The 20,373-nt window shown below is 40.9% G+C and overlaps 3 protein-coding genes across 3 annotated transcripts; 1 reads left to right on the forward strand and 2 right to left on the reverse strand.

The window, feature by feature from the left end:
- Positions 1-243: 243 nt before the first annotated feature.
- prelid1a (PRELI domain containing 1a) lies at positions 244-4,504 on the reverse strand. Its single transcript, XM_038699710.1, has 6 exons — positions 4,357-4,504; positions 3,713-3,832; positions 2,593-2,818; positions 2,345-2,458; positions 1,933-2,011; positions 244-1,217 (listed from the first exon to the last, which is right to left on the reverse strand). The coding sequence occupies exons 2-6, from the start codon at positions 3,802-3,804 to the stop codon at positions 1,096-1,098; spliced, it is 633 nt and encodes a 210-aa protein (XP_038555638.1). The 5' UTR covers positions 3,805-3,832; positions 4,357-4,504; the 3' UTR covers positions 244-1,095.
- Positions 4,505-5,025: 521 nt separating this feature from the next.
- Positions 5,026-10,859, reverse strand: npy7r (neuropeptide Y receptor Y7). Its single transcript, XM_038700398.1, has 2 exons — positions 10,477-10,859; positions 5,026-7,709 (listed from the first exon to the last, which is right to left on the reverse strand). The coding sequence occupies exon 2, from the start codon at positions 7,670-7,672 to the stop codon at positions 6,557-6,559; it is 1,116 nt and encodes a 371-aa protein (XP_038556326.1). The 5' UTR covers positions 7,673-7,709; positions 10,477-10,859; the 3' UTR covers positions 5,026-6,556.
- Positions 10,860-13,138: 2,279 nt separating this feature from the next.
- Positions 13,139-19,129, forward strand: trim105 (tripartite motif containing 105). Its single transcript, XM_038699029.1, is given in 8 exon segments — positions 13,139-13,269; positions 13,780-14,126; positions 15,209-15,304; positions 16,771-17,004; positions 17,196-17,209; positions 17,354-17,469; positions 17,665-18,076; positions 18,078-19,129. Coding segments are annotated over 7 exon segments (1,305 nt in total). The 5' UTR covers positions 13,139-13,269; positions 13,780-13,838; the 3' UTR covers positions 18,223-19,129.
- The last annotated feature ends 1,244 nt before the right edge of the window (positions 19,130-20,373 follow it).

The raw sequence follows: 20,373 nt of genomic DNA on the forward strand, positions 1-20,373 counted from the left end.
CAACAGTTCCCAATCTTTTTTTTTGCTTGTGACCCGTTTACCACTGGGACTTGTACAACCAAAGGATTCCCTTCTATTCTCCTTCTACATTAATACTTTACAGGTTATGTAGTAATTGGCAAGAAAAAAAAGCAAGGATTACGGTCATTTAGCGACCCCTTGATGGTGTCCTGTGGCCCCAGCTGGGAACCAGCTCTCTGAACTATCAGAGATAACCACTTATTGTTCAAAGACATCACAGCATGACGGTTTCAAAGAAATGAATTTTATTGACAAGCTGATATTTGATACAGTAAGAGCACACAGTTGCATGGGTTGTGTTGTCAGACCTAAGCTGAATGTACAGTACAAGGTTTCATTTTTGCCTTTTAACAAGCATTTGCAACCAGATCTTAACACAATATCAAGAGTGCTAAATGTATATTTCTTATCAAGCTATGACTGCCAACAATATGGACAATTCTTCAGTCAATGAACTTCAACTTGAAGCAATTAATCTTAGTTGGATGATTAAGGTGTGGTCGGGTGAACTGAACTAAAAGATGACATAACTACAACGAAAAATGCAAGTAAAGTAAATCATACACGTGAATTTGCATTAATCAGATATTTCGTGGTGTGCTAATTTTTGCTTCTGGATAAGAAGCTGTTAATAACACAAATCTATTACAAATATGAAATACTTAAAAGGAACAATGTAAAAAGCAAACGCTGAAAGGTACAGAGGTTGAGCAAAGGTCTGAGGAATAGTATCAAGGTAGGCAAAGTGCTATTATTATTTTATGGCACACCCAGAGCCGCATTGAACCATTCCTTTCCAAGATCTCTGGTGAATGCTAAGATTATCAAGTATCAAAGGTATGATATAGTCAGCGGGGCACAAACCGGGAAGCTGGAACAGACTCTTGAACCCAGCTCAGGCCTTTTATGGTCCACCCACCATTTCAGTTGGATGCTTCCTCACAGAGGTGTCTACCCATGACCGGGATCTGTTTGTCTTACCCCAATTGAACCATTAAAAAGAGTGGGAGGTGGGGGTAAAGATAAACCTGTCCCAGTATCAGTGGAAAAAGAACCAGTGATCTATGTAGCTCATCACACATATTGTTTCTTCTGGGCATGTGAGGCGAGGTCTTTGGCTTTCTCCTTAGCTGCCAGCGCTGTCTCTCTTGCTCGCTCTGTAGCAGTTTCTGCTAAGGTTCTCGATGGGGTTTCACCTACAAAAGGTCACAACACATTGGTTTTAATATGGGCTGAAATATTTACAGTTCGAAAAAACCTACGCCGTCCTTTTATAGTTCTGAATTCTGAAACCAACAGACACTTGCCAACATTTTAATTACTCATTTGAACCAACCTTCAGCTTGTTGGTGTGTCAGTGACAGGGGTTTAAAAATACCAAACAATTATATTTTGCTTATGTACTTTCTTTTGTTTGTACTGAACTGAAAATACTTTTTGGACACAAATTATACAGTTAAGATAATAGCTTTAGATTCTCAAATGTTTCTAAATTAATAACCTGTCTTCTAAGTAGTAGCTCCCAACCCTTTTCTGTCATACCCCCCTTTTAAAGCTGTTAAAAAAGTTTACAGATCACCAGAGCTTTTACACACAAAAGACAAAAAAGGCTCTCCTGTTATACTGACATTATATTTTGGTTTTGACTGGTGTGCTTGCTCAATCAGCATCACCCAGTTCTTCCTTTGTTCCCTGTTAAAAATCTGTCCGTCTTGTACTTTATATCTGAACCATATCAGCATAGCTAGCATCAGAGCATCTTTATGGTTCCTTTTTCATAGCAGATATTTTGACTTGTCATACCAAGAAAAGCACAGACGTTACAGATAAAAAGGATCAACGACGCCTTGGTTTCAGCAATTACTGCAATGCAATAATTATTGATGCTGTCATTATTGCTACATTACTTACCTTGCATTTTGGACAGCACATATTCAAAGCCCTTCATGGTCTTCGTAACACTGGTCTTGAACCTTGCAAGACCAAATTCCTGGAACAAGAATACAGGAAGTCAGCCAAGACAGAAAATAAAACACTTCAGAGAATACTGTCAACAACCTACTGTAGAAGTCATATAATCACATATAGTAACATACGTTCTCACAGCTGAGGAACAAAAGACCACTCAGATTTCGCAATAAATCATTCAGCAGCCTAAGTCTTGGCAGACAGCTTCACCTACTCAGCTGTTGCATCTTAACACTGCATATGTTGTTACTAACTACAGAATGAAAGGTAGGTGGGTGAATCTCCCTTTCGGACACCCCACACCACTTTCCCCTGGACTGTTATGTAATGTGGTGCTCCACTTTACTCTACTGACCTGAATAGCTCTAGTGAGCCCGTAGACATTGGAAGAGATCCAAGCTTCTCTTTTTATCTCTGTCCAGCTGCCATTCTCAGCGTTAATCCGGTACTCGCACCGTTCTTCCACGGACTGGGGAAGAAAGGAAAAGAGAGGAAAGAAAACAAACAAAAGCGACATGAGGCCATGTCATTATTACTTGTTACTGTTATTACTAGTAATTACTGGGCAATGCTGAGTGCCTGTGGAGACAAACATGGTGGTACCATGAGGCGAGCGTGGCTGATGTTCCATGTGAATGTGGTCATGGTCCTTTTCTGAGGGTCCACAATAGAGTCCTCAATGACGTATGCCGAGCTGGCCATGTGCTTTGGAAGGTACCGCTCCATCCAGCGTGGAGCTCGGCTAGTTTTGGTCAACAGACGTCTGGAAATGAGGCAGTTAGTTGGGGTAACCTCTCGGAAAATGATGTCCTCAGTCAAAACATGGTTACTGCAGGAAAGAGGGAGAAGCAGTGGATCAAGACAAAACAAAACCTCTGCGTAGGGCTGCAACTTATCATTATTTTTTTTTATTATAAATACTTCTGTCAATTATTTTCTTCATATTTAATATCAGTAAGTCTATACCATGTTAGAAAATGGGGAAGAAATGCCCATTACACATACCCAAAGCTGTAAGTGACATCTTCAAATTGACTGTTTTGAACTTACAATGACATAAAGAAAAGCAACACATTCACATATTAAAAACAGAGCAAGCAACTGTTTGGCACTTTAGCTTGATATCAGACTTTAGAACGAGCAATCGATTACCAAACTTGTTGGAGATTTACTTTACTTTACTTTCTATATCATAAACAGTGAAGAATGCTCATCACAAAGTCCCATAGCCAAAGTTGACTCATTCAAGTTGCTTGTTTTGTCTGACCAACATTCCAAAACCTAAAGATATTTATTTACTATCATAGTCAATATCAAGTCCTGCATTCATACAAAAGTGCATTAAAATTTACTTAAAGTATTAAATGTAAAATTACTTATTAGGGGACCGATGCCCCCCTTTCAGAGTGTTGTACTATTGGTTTCATATGCTATCAGCTAACCATATGTTTAGTATGTAAAATCATAAGCTTGAGCAGAACTAGCTGTTAATAAATGTTGTGGAGTAAAAAGTACCATTCTTAATTTACCTCAAAACTATATCAGAGAACACTGCTTGAGTAAATACCCTTAAATTACTTTCCACCACTGTATAATCTTCTTTGCATTCAAATGTTGAGACATAATCCACAAACTATTTGCAATGCCATTCGGATTAAGAAGTTCATGCATGGATCAGAGGGGAGGATTGGACCAGACCACCACGTACACTCATCGCCCTCACCTGTAAGGGTTGGGGTATCGTTGCCAGAAAGCAACACAAACTTGGTCCCAGGTGCTTTTGAGCAACCCTGCACAGCAGAAATACTTCACCATTGTTCCGTGCGTTTAGTCTGGCAATACCCTGTGGAGATACGGAACAAATAAAACGTGTTAGTTTGACAGCGTTGCGTTTGTGCCTTTAGCATGCAAATGATAGTGCAGGACGAGCCCTGCTGCTAATGGTAAACATGGTAAACACTGAATCCAGAGGGTAGTTAACTTACACACCAGCAGTTTCGATAAATGATAGGATTTACGTTTGTTTAACCTATACATCTAGATTAGGTCATAGCCGACAACAGAGACACTTAACCGAACTTTGCAGCTCAACTGTTACATGACAGCTTTAAAAAATGAAAAATTCTTCAAATCATATTACCTCCCAAGGCAAAGTATCTAACATTATGAGACTGACACATATTTGATACGGCTATCTAACAGCAGCACGTTTGTCACGTCCGCACTCCTTAGCTTACTCGTTAGCATTAGTTAGCCTAGCATGAAGCAAAACCCATGAATGACAGGCACCGCATGGCCCGGAAATCTCTTTGAACCGACATTCAATACGCAGATTGTGGAGTTAATTTGAAAGGCAAAGACGGTTACCTGTATGGCGACAACATTCAAAAGATAAGTATTTGCATTTTAGACTCCTGTCGGGATGAACATCGCCGTGCAGCCACCTACAAGTCATGTCAAACGTGACTCTCACTGGAGGAAAGGGCAACCACTCACGACATATCCGGTAGCGGGTGCAAATGCGATGTGCACTTTGAACACTAGAGGGCAGCAAGTTACTGTGCAAAAAACGCAACACAGTATTTTTTCTGGGTCTAATGTCGTGTAATATTGTGAAAAACATCTGAAAGTGGCATCTGCAAGGAGCCTTGAAAAGTGCACCGTGCAGAAAACCTATCATGGTTAATCTGACCTTGTCTTGCTACTTTTTTGGAGATCCCCTTTAGCAGACTATAGTGGAGGACTGATGGATAATCCATTCCGCATACTAAAATCCTCCTTGAAAACATTTCAAGTCTGCAACGAAATGTTCACACATTAGCTCTAATGCCAGCGAGTCTAATGCCATGGGTCTAAACTCAGTGTCTGTCTGCTGGTAGTCCTGAGAAAGGCTTAGAGTTTCTATAATAATCTACAGCACATAAAGGAATACAGGCTTAGCCATGAAATCAGTAATGTGGGTGTCAAGAACCAGTAATACAAATGCAATACACATTTCCTCTGCTGTAAAATGAATCACACTGCGTAGGCCACATGTTCATTAAATGCTTTATTGGATGTTATTTGGACCCACTGGCTATTTTTTGTTTTTCAAAACGGAGTCTTAATTTATGTGTAGAACTTTGATTAACCTCAATTTTATAGAAACATAAAAATTCTTTGCTTCTCTTTTCCCTCTATGTAGACTGTCTTCCCATCTATAGATGGGTTTTTACAGCTGTCAGGCAGAGAGTTAAAGTTTAGCTTTCCTCTAATACTCAAAGTATGGAGGGTACATGCATCATGGCACAGACTACTATCCCCAAAGGTTTTGAGAAGTCTACATATGGAGTCAGTGTTCAATACATTTTGTAAAATGCCATTACTTTCAGTTTTACTGTGCACCCAAACAAAATCTGACAGACATTTTACCTTACTTCAGTCCATTTATGCAGGCCTTATCCAAGCAAAGGTCTGTTTATTTGACGTTTAGGATGCACAACATATCATTTCTCCTGTTGGTCAAATCACCTCTGGCAGTTGTATACATTGGGGACTCAAAATGTGTTCCCAGAGGCCTTATGGTTGATTAATTTTCCTGTGTTCATAAAAGACCACTAACAAAGGACACTTTAGGAGTTGAGTGTAGAATTGTATGTTTTGACTTCTTCCAAATTCCTTTTGGGGGTTTTCTACATATCCTCAAAGGAGCTGCCCACATTCTGTGATAAAGATATTCAGAACTTCTTGCTCTTACTTCACACAGTTCAGGGGGTTTCATTACTATTCTTTTAAAAACAAAATATGTAGTGCTCTTGTGCCTCTATGTAGACTGTCCTCCGATCTATAGATGGATTTTCCAGCAGTCAGGTTCAGGGAGTGAAATTTATCTTTCCTGTCCTGGCACGGCCTACTACTCCCAAAGATTTAGAGTTGTTTACATATGGTGTCAGCGTTCGATACATTTTGTAAAAGATGCCACTGCTTTTAAAGGTCCATCTAATCAGGAACAGCTGGTTGCCAGGTGAACACTCTTAACTTCCTGGTTGGACAGAAAATCTCCTCCTCTGGACTCCTTGGACGAAAATCGAATGTTATTCTGTGAGAATATTGGAATTAATCCAAAACACAGCATTTGGACTAATTAAGTGAAAATCATCCCAACAGCGAGCAAATCTCAAAACAAGTGTGAAAAATTCATCTTCCTTCACAGTCACAATAATCACCATCTTCCCTCCAGTTAGTATGAACACATAAATAGCTTCAGATAGGCGATGTAGGGCACAATTAATTGGACATTACTTACCAACAAAAGTTCTGCATTTACAGGAAACACATAATACATTGTAACGAGTTCATTAACACCCTAGTAAACAATTTAAACACATATTTGAATAGGTTTGACAAACGTATTTTCACTAGTATCATTCACAAAGGAAAGCAGAGCTTTACATAAAGCAATACGCATGCAAAGCTCTCTTCAGTGACATAGATACTCAAGCTCAGAGCATTCAAGTCAAAAGGCTACTTTTGAACCACAAGCACCACAAACCAGAGGTGTGTTCAGGCTTTTTATACTGTGTTACTCTCATACAGCAGTCGGAGGGTGTCCGCCATTACGGCCATTCAGAGTCAGCCCTCTTATGGAGCGTGTCCTGAACGAGCCCTCAGGGTGGAAGGAATCTGGCTTATCCTCACAACGGAAGACCATGAGGAAGCCATTCCTGTAGTTTTTATTCATCCACCCATACAGGAGAGGGTTGGTAAAAGTTGAACACATAGCTATGATGTGAAACACTGTATATATCAGTTTGTACTCCTTAAACCTGAGCACCAGGTCCAGATCACTGGCCAGTTGAAACACATGGAACGGCAGCCAGCAGGTAGCAAACACCACCACCACCAGCGCCAACATCTTGGTGGTCTTTTTGCGGCGGTTGATGCTATCATTACGGCTGGACGGGCTGATATGATTCTTCAGTTTGACCCAGATGCAGATGTAAGCATAGCTGATGATGGCTAAAGGAATTATGTACTGTAGGAGCAGCATTGAGAGGCTGTAGATGACTCCGTCCCTGCTAGTCCCGTGGGGCCACTTCTCAGAGCAGACAGCCATACGCAGGTTGATGGAAGGGATCTCTTCATGGCGGTACTCTCTGAAGATGGCCAGGGGTGCTGCCAGGACAGCAGACATAGTCCAGGTGAATGCCATGATGAGGAAGCTGGAGTGCCATGTGAGGCGCCGACCAAGGTGGAAGACGATGCAGCGGTAACGCTCCAGAGCGATGACAGTCAGGGTCAGGATGGATACATGCACACTCAGGGCCTGGGCGAAAGGCACCATGTGGCACAACACAGACCCAAACTTCCACTCATCCAGCAGAGTGTAAACCAGAGTGAAGGGCAAACAGAGAGCGTTTACCAGGAGGTCTGCCAGGGCCAGGTTGGCTATGAAGAAGTTGGTCACTGTTCTCATGTTTCTGTAGCGAATAATCATGTAGATGACAAGAGCATTCCCCAGCAGCCCCAGTAGAATGATTAGGGAATAAGCTGTGATCAGTGTGATTTGGACTCCAAGGTGCTTGGTGATGTCAGTGTGGAAACCCGGTGGGTATAAACCCATGCTGTCGTTAAGTAGAATCCAGGGATCAGTTTCACCAGCCTCCTCTTCGCTTGTGCTGTTGGAGGTGTCTGGTGGGCTCATTTTATCGGAAGATGCCAGATAACGGCTGTGCCTCCACCTGAGGAGAGAAAACACACAAAATAAAATTCTTTTCTGATGCTAGCCAGGCAGAATTGGATTCAAATATACTTGAGCTTGAGGTGTTTTATTCATTTATTTCCCACTTGTCTCTCCAATTTAGAATTCCCAACACCCCTGATCTGCATTTCCTGTCACTGCCAACTCCACTGTGGTACATGGTGTCACTTGTCTTCACCAGGAGGGTGTACTGTGTGCCTCCTTACATATCCCCCTCTATAGAGGTGTCCCAAACACCCAATATGAGTTCTGATGCAGGGACAAGAACGTGATCCTTCACCCACCAAAGACTGCCACTTGTCTTCTCTTGAAGGCCTGCCTAAGTCAGAGGTAACGCTGCTGAGAATTGAATCCTGGGTGTCTTTGGCGGTGGGTTAGTATTTTGACCTGCTGGTGCATTCTCTCTCTCTCAAAATGCTGTATACATACCTCATGTCATTCAAAGAAATTAACGTTTGACATTCCTTCCTTCCCCCGCGTGTTTAGATAGACATTATTAATAGTGTACTTGAAAATGTAATTTATTCTCAGAGTCTTCTGCCTTCTCGACAAAGAATGCTCTGCGAGAGCTTTGGCTAAATCCAGCTTCTAATTAAATCTGACAACAGAACTGATACTCAACTATTTCATTATTCTCTTTAAATCACCTGGAAAGGGTAGTTTCCATTGCATTTTAATTGTCACACTGTTATTAAAGCCATTTAGTATTTAACTTGACATAAATGAAATAGTGCAATTTAGAAGATGCATGGAGCCCAATTATTAGAATTTCCCAAAATTGCATTGAGAAAGTGGATGTTCTGAAAAGCTAAGAAGATGAAACCCACATTTCAGTACCAGATGATAATCAATAGAAAATTACCTTGTTCCAAATGCTCCCAAAAATACCAGACCATGTTGCTTCCTACAGCTATTGAACATATCCTTGAACATAAGTCTTTGTTTGGTAAAAGCCTGCAGTTTTTCCAAGGGACACAACACCTGTCCCATTATAAAGGCTAAAGGAAATGATGGAGGAAGCAATGTGATCGGCAGGAGTCAGCCAGTTCAAAGCCACATCATTAGAGCCGCAGACTGCATTCATACACAGTCTGCATTCATACACAGTCTGCATCTCATAAAGGGAATAGTGTGGTATGCCTAATTTCTGCCAATAGGATCAGTGCAGACCATGTTGTACATCTGTATTTCAGTTTTAAAAATCTTCTCTTTTTAGTACGCTGTCTGTAGTTCATTATCTTGCTATTTCTACCAATTTACCTGTAAGAGGCTGAGAGCTCCTGCTGAATGCAGAAAGAACATTTTGTCATGGCATGTATAAAAACTACTGTCAATCTTTGACTCTTAAATAAGTGCTAAGTCTCTGCATCCTCATTAAGCAGATCCATGCTAATTACATTAAGTGACCATTAGACTCAGCCAGAGGCTTTCACCAAACCCACAATACTCTGATTTTTAAAGGATTTCATTTTGAAGTGTTAAAAACTGGATACTTTAGTAGTTTTTGTGTACTTACAGGCCTGAATTGATTTTGCACATTTGTGTGGCTAAGACTCAAATCCTAGTTTCCTTTATGGAATTACTGAGACAAATGGGACACCATTTAGTGAGAGGTCATCTCTTTGGTGACAAACACTCTGGTTGCTCTGGTTGCTCTGGGGATCTTGTAGCCTATTTGACAGACCAAAGCACAGACTATAGTTTACTGACATCTTTGCATTTTCGTTATGTTATTCCTGAGTAAATGTTTTATTGTGGAAAATATGGAGTCAGTGTTATTTTGCTGCATTATTGTGTCACTTTACTGTCTACTATTTATCTATATGCTACATTAATCACATTGTCCTCTCTGCAATTGTCTTCAACAGCAAATGGTCTAGACAACAAGTGTGTGTGATGCTGGTGTGAATAAAAACCATTCAGGCAGCCTTTGGGTTCATGCAGATTTAAGTAAACAATATAAAATGTCAGGGGTGAGGCATATAGAAGAAGAAAGTATGGAACACAAACACACGTCATGAATCATGAAAGTACTTGCAGGATTGAACTGAAACTATAGGGACCACATGCAATTTATGGTCATTACATCTATAGTACTGCACTGTCAATAAACCAAAAAGCATGTACAGCCAGCCTGAATCCTCCATCACCAGACCAGCTCCTGGCATGCATTAGGGATTCATCAGGCACACTGCAGGCGACATGTGCACTTTACTTTGCACCACTAATTTGTCAGTGCATCCTGATAAGCGATGATAATCCTTGACTTGAAATGCTACCACACACCTGCTGGTGCAAAAAGCCACAATATAACCGGATTCTAGTGAATTCTGCGTAGTGGCTCCAAATTATGAGATAGCTAATTTCCAGTCAAATGTGCAGTTGTGCTTCGTTCGTGCGTAATTTGTCGCAATTGGTTTAACTCACTGAATAGGTCGCATTTAAATATCTCCAAGTGAGCTCTCAAAGCTTATTCAATCGATTAGACAGGTGCAAATCGTTTTGCCTCCAACACAAACAGTCTCCCGTGATACGTAATTTGGACACTTGCTCATGTTCCTTTTTAAATGTTCCTCGCACATCCAAATTACGCACATATAATAGTTTCAATAACTACAAGTTCGCTGTAATAAAATAAGAGAGCATTTAACAGCTTTCACTTCGGGGATACATTTTTGTCACCAAAGTAGCCTCGCAATATTCATTTAAAGTCTAAATGAACGCTATCCAGACATTAATGGACTCACCTTTCCCCCTATATCTCCTTTTGCAAACGAGTCTTCTCTCGAGAGTGGCGTATAACAAGGGGGGAAAATCCCGAAGCTCCTCCCAAGCTGTAGCGCCTAGTGCGCATCTTGTGGCTCGACTGTGCGTTCCTGAGGCAGGTCTACAGGATTCAGTGTGAGCGTCCACATCAGTGCCAGGGACCGACAGCGGAGTTCTGCGCACGAGCTGCGCTTTGTAGAGCACCTTTTAAAGTGTGCCATCTACGTTGCTTCATCTCCACTGCGCTACACTGTAAAGAAATGTATTTAAAAAAGACAGAATGTCCTTTAAAGTGCCAACGCAGAGTTACGTCACTGAGTTTATGACATTTTTTTAAATCTCCATTGATTATTCACTTTTTTCATGCAGGCTTTCCACCTTAAAGCCTGCTATTCTTCCCTCTTGTCCATGTGTACAAATCCAATGGACTTTGGAACAATATAAGATTGTAAAGCAAAAAGTCATTTAGTCTTATTGCTTTATTTGAGGCTCCACGTCACTATCAGGACTGATCTAATTTAAGCAATCAGATGAACAGCATTAAAACTAAACTGTGACACAATATCATATTGTTGTGCAACAAGGCATGGTTGGTTAACTGCATGAAACAGCTGTTAGATTTAGTTGTTCCCTTGGAGGACAATACAGACAAATGTCCCACAAGCTCATTTCTGTGAGCTGCAATGACTTCCTAACTAGATTAAAGTTCTTGGCAAATGGATTGTTATTTTTAGTTTAAATACACCCACGGGCAGTTTTGGGTGCCATACCATAAGAATTATTCATATTCAATATTATCATGGAATGGTAGTAGTACATTTGAATATGATTTGGTTGGGAATTTCAATAAATGTTTTAGTATTCTGAGTGTGTTAGGATGATTTTAAAACAATAAAACAATGACTTAAAATAAACAACTTCATAATGAATGAACGATGTACATGCATTTGCAGCCCCCATGACTCGTTGGCTCACCTTATAAGATCTGTAGATTGTTAGGCTAATTATTGCACAGAGAATGTAGTAGGAATGCCATCAGATACTTTAGACCCGGAACATGCTGTCACTTGAAATTACATAAACAAAGGATATTTAGCCACGTTGAGATCATGTCTCCCTTGAGCCACGTTTTCTGTATTTCCCTGGAGCAGTAAAAAGCTGTCTCTCACCGACTCAGCTCAGATTTATCGTTCAGGGAGCAACAGTATGAGATCCTTGAATCCTCTTGGTGGGATTGCATTTGATGATGCAATAATTGGTGCATTGATTGACTCCGCAACAGAGATTACCCTTATTGATCGGGACAGGCTGCCTCTCCGTCTCATTTATTCTTTCAATTATTAGAGCGGTCCCCCGGCCTCTGAATGCACTGGGTCACTTGGCAGTCAAGGTTGACAGTCCTCTCCTGCCTTGCATGCATTACTGATAAAGTTCTGTCTTCACCACAACCATGCTGATCTCCAACAGGTACTGAAAAGTGGTGTGGACTTTTATAGTAAGGGCCGTGAAGAAAATGTACCTGTACCTGATTAGTGAACTCTGTAGGACTCCTATATTCATGCCCCCCTGCTCTCCATCTGATTGCTGTTTCTGTCCAGCTCCTCTGAGAGTACTGATGCCACTGGTCTAATGACAGGAGGAGAGACTGTGGCATCACATCGCAGCCACAAAAGGCAGTGAACACACTGCAAGGGTTGTTATTCCTCTCTCTCTCTGTGTCTCTCTGTCTCTCTGTCTCTCTCTCTCTCTCTCTCTCTGTGTTTCTGTGTGTGTGTGTTTGAATGAATGAATGTGGGAGTGAAGGATAAACAAAATCCCATTCGTGCCTCCTGATTTTTCCCTTTGCTCTTGGTATTTCTTACATAGGTTAAACTTGACAGGTGGAGACTGTTGCCTAATCCAGATAATTTATCAGTGATTCAAAATATTGATTTAAAAGGGTGAACAGTCTGTGACATCTGTAAATTGGATTCCTAGGGCAAACATTTGTGTGGGATGCTCCGATTCCTGGTGTACTCTTTTATTCTAAGACAAGGCCAACACACACACACACACACACACACACACACACACACACACACACACACACACACACACACACACACACATATATACATATCCATATAAACACAGTCAGAATTGTTCCATATGATGTCTATACAGTCTGAAAAACATTACCCTGATGATTTCATCAGAGTTTGGACACCTCAGATATTCAGGATATCTCAGCTGCTTTGATTTTGACCTTTTAAAAAAAATCTATTCCCACAAGAAAGGAAGTGCAATACTAATTAGGCCTACAAGACAAACTACTGGTCCTTTAAATCATTTTATAATTAAGTGATTTAGCATTTCTCCACCGGTATTATATCCTTACAACATATTGTTAAGAAGGTTTTAGAAAAGTTAAACCATAAAATTCACACAATCAAAATCAGAAAATATTGACTTTTTGTGGTGGCTATAACCCAAAATATCCTTGTTTTTGCAATAGTGCGGAAATATGGCTTTTGTTCACAGTAAAATTCAGGGCATCTGCTTTGCATAGTGAAACAGAAAATGAGTAGAAGAATACAAACAGTTACTGACTGCATTAATTGACGCCCTGCTGTTTGCTTTGAGACATATGGACCAATCAAAGGCGCGTTTGTAGTTGGCACATGCGCAGTACGCGCGTACGCCTTGTTCCCAAACAGCAGCCGAGGGCTCAGAGAGAGCAGATGGAGGGACTTTGAAGTACTTGGCCGCACATATTTCTCCGAACAACAGACAACGTAGGTGCATTAAAATGTTCACTAAAAGTTTTGCTATAGTTAAAATGGCAAAGTTTTAAAATAGTTTTGATTTATGTTGCTTAAACGGACTGTTTTTTAGGCTACGCATAGTAATACGTAGCTAAAAGGAGCTGGCAGGCTTCAGGCACTGCACAAGCAAACAAAACATCTGACCAAACGCTGCTTTTGTCTCAAGCTAGCTTATAGAGTCCCGTGGTCTCCTGATTAACATTTGCACTTGAACTGCCTGTCGTTTACGCTTGAAGAAGCTGTTTAGTATGTTCTTAAGAGCAAGTGGAGAGTTATTTTGCACCGATTTGTTATGAGGGTTGGACTTCAGAGCGGAGAGGCGCAACACAATCTGCTGAGTTAACCTAGAAAATGAATAACGTAATACAGTGGGGTTAAGATAGGAAGTTGTTGCAGTACAATGTTAAGTTTTATTTTATTTCAGCTGACTCATCAAACAAGTCTGTTGTTTCATCCCTCCCTGTCCCTCTCTACCTCCAGGCTTCTGCTTTCACTTCCTCAATGTGAACAGGCTTGGGAAAGGGAAACTACCCATCGCCATGGCTGCTGCTGCTGCTGCTGCTGCATCTACCAAAGGCAGCCTGAAAGAGGACCTGACATGTGCCATATGCTGTGACCTTTTTCGGGAGCCTGTCATGTTGGCCTGTATGCACCACTTCTGCAAACCCTGCATCTCCAGATACTGGAGAGGAACTCAGGGCCCTGTAAGCTGCCCACAATGCCGCAAGGAATTCAACACCAAGCAGTTTCAAACTAACTACCTTGTGGCAGCCATGGTGGAGAAGGTCAGAGCCACCACCTCGGACTCCTACATCAAGAACCTAGAGGTGAGTTCACGCCTCCACTGCGTGTTTCACCATGGCCCTGCTGGCTGCTCGTAGTTATCTGGAAAGTGTTAAGGGTTTGGCAATCTTAAACAAATAACCTTATGGTCACAAAGTAAACAGATCGATTAAAGTGAGCGTTCTGTAACCTTTGAGTTAAACAAGTTGAATACAATTGTATTCTATGTTTCAATCCACATCTGTGTTTATTTCACTGTAGTTAAACATATCTCACTTGAATTCCGCAGGGCAAAGTTTACTGTCCAGTATCATTATATTGCTTTGTATGACAGGATAAATTACTTCGCCACAGCAGGTGAACCAATATACACTGCCAGAATAATAAAACCTCCTGCAAATTTTAACATTATTCAATCCAGAATTCCTATAATAAATCCTACCTTTTGTAACTCTTGCTTAATTGTTTTTAATACTGTGTCAGGCGGTGTTTATTCAACTTTCTGGATGTTTCTAAATGAATATTTTAATGTTTTTGGAAATAGGTTTATTCCCTAGCTCACAGAGAGTTGGATGAGAAGATCGGTGCCACTGTCTCCAGTAAATATAGGCTAAAACCAGCAGCAGCCTAGCTTAGCTTAGCATAAAGACTGGAAGCAGGGGAAAACGGCTAGCCTGGATCTGTCCAGAGCTAATCAAATCTACCAGCACCTCTAAAGCGCACTAATTAACATGTTACATATTGTTTACAAAATGGGGTACTTCTTTAAATAAGGAAATGCTTTTTAAGGCTGTTGTAGCACTCAGTTGTATTTAATAGGGCGTTTCTGATATTTTGCTCCTCCATATATGTCAATAAGGTATACGAAATAGAAACATCTTTCAATAAAATGGTGGTTTAATACAACAACAACACAAGTACATCCTCAGAACATACCACAGAGTTGGTGCAACACACACACAAGTCATTTTCTACCTAAACTAAATATTTAGGTAGTAGTATTTGTTGCAGGGCTGTTTTTCTTGTCACTCACTCAGTTAGGCACGTCTACAGTTGTTTTAGAGGTCCTTATCCTCCTCATAGTCTCTCTGTGTGCTGTTGATTTGATTTGCATGTTGCTGTACAGAAACAACTGAAAGGGACTTTGGAGAGCCATCGCCAGAAGAAGGAGGACTTCATCAACGATGTTCGCAGAGACAAAGACAAGATGGATACCATAAAGGTACACTCAATGGGAACTCGTAGGATGACAGCACTTAGCAGATAAGAATGCACATGTGTCTCCCTAATGGCTGCAATATTTTGCTGTGCGTATTTAGTGGTGTTTGCTGATGGTAAGTGACCGTTTGTGCTTTGATATGTAAAACATAATGGTCTTATGCTTCGGTGCATTAAAACCTTCTAACCTTTGACTTAACTGTGTTCCAACCATACATCGGAAATCCGTTCTCTTATACAGTCATATTCTTATATGACAATGATTCTGCCATTTTTACTTCAGCATTACGACCCGGTGCATCAAACCACACACTTCTACTTTTGCTTTAAGTTGCTTAAACTATGGGCAAGAGTGCAATACACCAACAGGCAGAAGGATGACAAAATCCCTTATAATGTGTGTATAGACAGATGATAAGAGATTGAGTTTAGTCATGCGTGCTGAAATGACGAACAGGAAATCCTTCCCTGCTTAAACAGCCTGTAGTTGTTTAACTTATACATCTTTGATGCTAAGCGTATCTTCATTAACCCCTTGTTTGTCTCTCTAGAGATGTGTACTTTTGCAGAAGTTATACATGGCTAACTTTAATGTGGTAATACAAAGGCAACGTCTACAATATTACGTTTTCAATTTTAAAATTGTGTTTTAAAATGAAAACGTTCTCGTACACCCCAGCGTTTTAGCACTAATTTGAAATGATCTCTGTCCGTGCTGACACGCCTGAAAACGCATATCACATGGCCATTCATGTACATTGGGCATGCAAACAGGAAGCAGATTGTGTACTCTGCAGTTGGTTGCTTATTTTCAGAAAATAATTTGAACAGAGAATAGCAAAGGCGAAAAGTGAGACCGGAGATTTCTTAGCTTGGATCAACAACAAGTTGGAACTGTTACTAAAAGTAACACATGAGTATAAGGTGGTCAGCTCTGAGGGAAGAATAGATTGGAAGTAGGAAAGCAAATACAGCTACATATTAGAGTGGTACCGGGAGCATTATCTATCACCAGAGGAAGCATTAGTAATGGAAAAGGAGTACCCACACACAACAAAAGGATGAAATCACAAAAGTTATGTAGACCCAGCTTTAATGTTTGGCTTGATATTATTTTATTTATTTATTTTTAATAAAACAACAGCTGCTAGCATAGACACCAAGGTCAGCCAGCACTTATAATTTATTATCTGTGTTGAATTAACTGGCAGTAGTGCAGGCTGATGCCATTTGTTGTCTTCAAACAAAGGGTCACATGATAAAAAATCTCTGTCTAAAAACTAAACTAAAACAGTGTCAGGAGTGTTTGCAAAAGTTTCTGTTAAAGGGTTAAAAAACTGCCAGAGTAGGTTGTATGTTAGGCGTTAATGTGGCAAAAGTTGTGCGTTTTTAAGTGGAAACGTATTAGTGTGGATGTAGTCGAAAGCAAGATGCTACGTATCCTCTGCCTGTCATTTTTCCATGTCACAGAAAGTCGTGGCAGATCTGCAGGCTTGCGTCAAAGGAGAATTCAGAGTTCTACATCAGATCCTGCACGAGGAGGAGGCCTGCGTGCTGGAGCAGCTGATGAGAGAGCAGGAGGAAGAGCTGGAGAAAGTCCAGCGCCACCTGGAGGCCACTGAGGTGGCTGTGAGGGAGCTTGAGGAAAATACGAGAGCACTACGGCAGGCTAGTGCTGCCGCTGAGAACGGCGTACTGGCTGAGGTGAGGTATCAGCTTAGACAGAAAGTTTTAAATGAGTATCAAAAGTTTGTCTGAAATGTTTGATGCCTCAAGCTGTAAATATGTTGATCAGCTTTAAAAACAATCCTGACTGGCATCTAATTTGAGTTGTGGATTTTCAGTTCGAAACAACAGTCGTTAATGTGATTTTGCTTTCATTTCCTTCCCTCCAGCTCCCACAGCTAAGGTAAGTTTTCATTTCAGTGTTATGACTGATTGAGTGCTTTTGGCATTTTTGCAGCTGTCATGTGCTTATTTGATCTCTGCCTCCATTTAGTGTTGTTTATGTGGAGAATAAATGACTAAATGTATATTTGATTCATTTTGACAGACCGTGTGTGCAGGTGGATATTGCCCCGGAGTTTGACATAAACGCTTTCAGCAACAAATACATGGCCCCGTTACAGTACATCACATGGAGAAGGATGTTCAAATCTTTGAGGCCAGGTAATTTCCCCTCTGATGTGCTTCATTAGAGTATTATAGTATCATATAAAAATGTTGGAGTGGCAACAGAATGACAGTAATGATGCCATTGTTCCACTGTTACGATAGATTTTCAGTTAAAAATGTGACACTGTTGAATTTCATCAGAGAAAATATTATCACTGCTGTCATTTAATGAATTGTTTCACCCCAAAGGTCCTTCCCCATTAACGTTTGATGTTGACACAGCGCACCCAAGCATCCAGGTCTCCCGTGACAAAACCGTGGCAGTTGAGTGTGACGTCATGATCCCACATACGGACCACAACAAGCGTTTCCTCCAGTGTGTCAACATTCTGGCCGCCCAGGGCTTCCAGACAGGCCGACACTACTGGGAGGTAGAAGTGGGCTCCAAACCCAAGTGGGACCTGGGCGTGGCCTCTGAGGCCGTAGGCCGGCGCACTCGGATCAAGCTGAGCCCCGAAAGCGGCTACTGGACGCTGCGGCTGCGTAATGGGAACGAGTACTCCGCCGGCACGCAGCCCTGGACCAGGCTGCACCTCGGTTCTTCCCCTCAGAGGTTCGGGGTGTTCTTGGACTGTGAGGAGAGGAGGGTGTCCTTCTACAACCGATGATATGAGTCTGCTCTACTCGTTCACCAACGGGCCGAGGGGCAAGGTATTCCCCTTCTTCAGCCCGTGCATTAGTGACAGCAGTCAGAAACCTCAGCCTATTAAACTCCTCCACTACCCACCTGTCGCTCTGTGTGGCTAACATGGGTGCAACCAATAAAAGCTTTTCAGTATTTAAGAGCTTATTGAATAATAACTGTTATTACTCAGCTGTTAAAGGAAAGTAACTATTGTTAGCATTATAGTCCTGAATCACAAGAGCTTAAAGTTTCAGACTGCTCTCTTGTTTTCCATGCATTAATGATCGCATATCACCAGATGCTTCTGATATCTGAGTCTGAAATGAACCTTAAAAGCCTTGTGTTGTACAAATTCCCATATTCACCACAATTTTGTTGTTATTCATTTTACAGGAACAGTCAACAGAATACACAAATGTTCAACCATTTTGGGTCAAATATAGTGAGGTTTCGATGCATCAAATACATTTTAAGGCGTACTGGTGCTTCACTGTTCAACCAAATATCTTAAAGAGATGGAGATAGTTGACCTTTCAAATGATAATAGGAATAATTACCTCTCATCAAGTCAGACTATCTTTAGCCTTGCTTGCACAGTTTACTGTGAGGTTTTATATTTGATTAAATGGATCTTCATGTTTTATTTGTCTGAAATGACACTGTTGCCTTTTTTTTATTTTAGATGCATTTTCTGATGATTAACACCCACATGTAACTTCACAGCATGTTAGGAGCTCTTTAGCGGATTTCTAGCTGCTCCTACTGATTTATCATTATTTGTACATTAATTTATATACATGTGTCTTAATTTGACATATATGTGATACATTGCACACTCATTGTTAATTTTGTGGGAAATTACTAAAATGTAGTTCTGTGGGATTCAGTCTATGTAGCCTATTTTACATTGTTATCATTGGCAATGTCAGTTACATTTTTGAGAGAGAGTTCATTGTAAAACCTGCTGATGCAAACAATAAACCAAATCACTTTTTCTCTTTCTTAAATAAACATGGTCTTTGATCATTATCTGCAGCTGTGACACCGTGCACTTCCATGGCCGCACTTGAAATAATCAAGGATGTTATTAAGCATCATCAAAGCAGAACGCACTGCTTATGAACACACGAGGCATCTCTGACACTTGAACAGAAATAGGCGGGCTCAGTTATCTTTAAAAACACACAAGAGCAGTGATGTCCTGTTTCCTCCTGCCAGGTGAAGGGTCAGATAAACAGAGGGGACAGTGGGGATGCCTCTGGGCTGCTTGACGGGCCTCAGGGGCATGCAAAAGCAGGATGCCGCTGCCGCCACTATTGACTGGGAAAGTGGCACAAAGAACCGTGGCCAGGGGAGACCCATGCTTTTCCTGCAAAGCAACTACATGGAATGGGTGCGTTTACGACACATAGATATAACACAGTAGTCTCTCAGTATGACCTCCGAATGCTGATTGAAATAACCTCAATCTCCTCAGAGAGCCTCTTTATATTGACTATGCAGAGATAATGAAAGTGAGCCTCTATTTATGAGGCTCTTTTTGGACCCTATGTCCTTTCTGGAAAGGTGATATACAACAATATATTACAATTTTATTTTTGTAAATTTAAAAAAGTAGCCTGAGAGGCATAAAGTTAAAGCTTGCACAAATCAATATTTTTTAATAACAGGTAGCTACTCCACAAACAGAGAGAATTGTCACCTGGCTCTGCAGTTCCCCTCAGCCCTACAACGTCTTTTAATTAATTGTTTAGATTTTCTGAACTTTTAATATATAGACTGTAGATCAAAGGAGAATAAATATTGCACTTACATCTATCTGGTGGACAGAAACACGCCTCTAAACAAATGCTAATGTTTCTGCAATATGTTTTAATAAGCAACTCTTTGCTGTCAATTGTGTTGCGTTTACTGTGTGTTTACTGCGTGTTTTGCTGCCCCCAAGTGGCCAAACATTTGTTCAAAAGGTGAAAAGTTCTCGTTAAAATAAAAGACCCAAACGTCAGGAACCATTTGCTTTGAGCTGCGAGCATCATTCAGCACCATAGGGGCAGTTATGTTGTCCAGCAGCATTCCACTCAGTGCGTTAGCTTCATGGCTAATTAGTTAGTAAATAATTTGCATATATGTAAGTAGGCTATGTGGTAGCGCTGCTACCGTAGCGGGAAGCTTTTTCTATAACCGCTGACTGATAGTGAACATGACCTACTGATGAGAAGTTTTGGCTTCCCTAAATCAAAGCAACAACAACAACTTAAACACCTCTTGAGGCC

The sequence above is a fragment of the Micropterus salmoides genome, unplaced genomic scaffold (genome assembly GCF_014851395.1).
Source record: "Micropterus salmoides isolate LMB-PRFRI ecotype aquatic unplaced genomic scaffold, ASM1485139v1 Ms_hic_scaffold_5, whole genome shotgun sequence".
Lineage (NCBI taxonomy): Eukaryota > Metazoa > Chordata > Actinopteri > Centrarchiformes > Centrarchidae > Micropterus > Micropterus salmoides.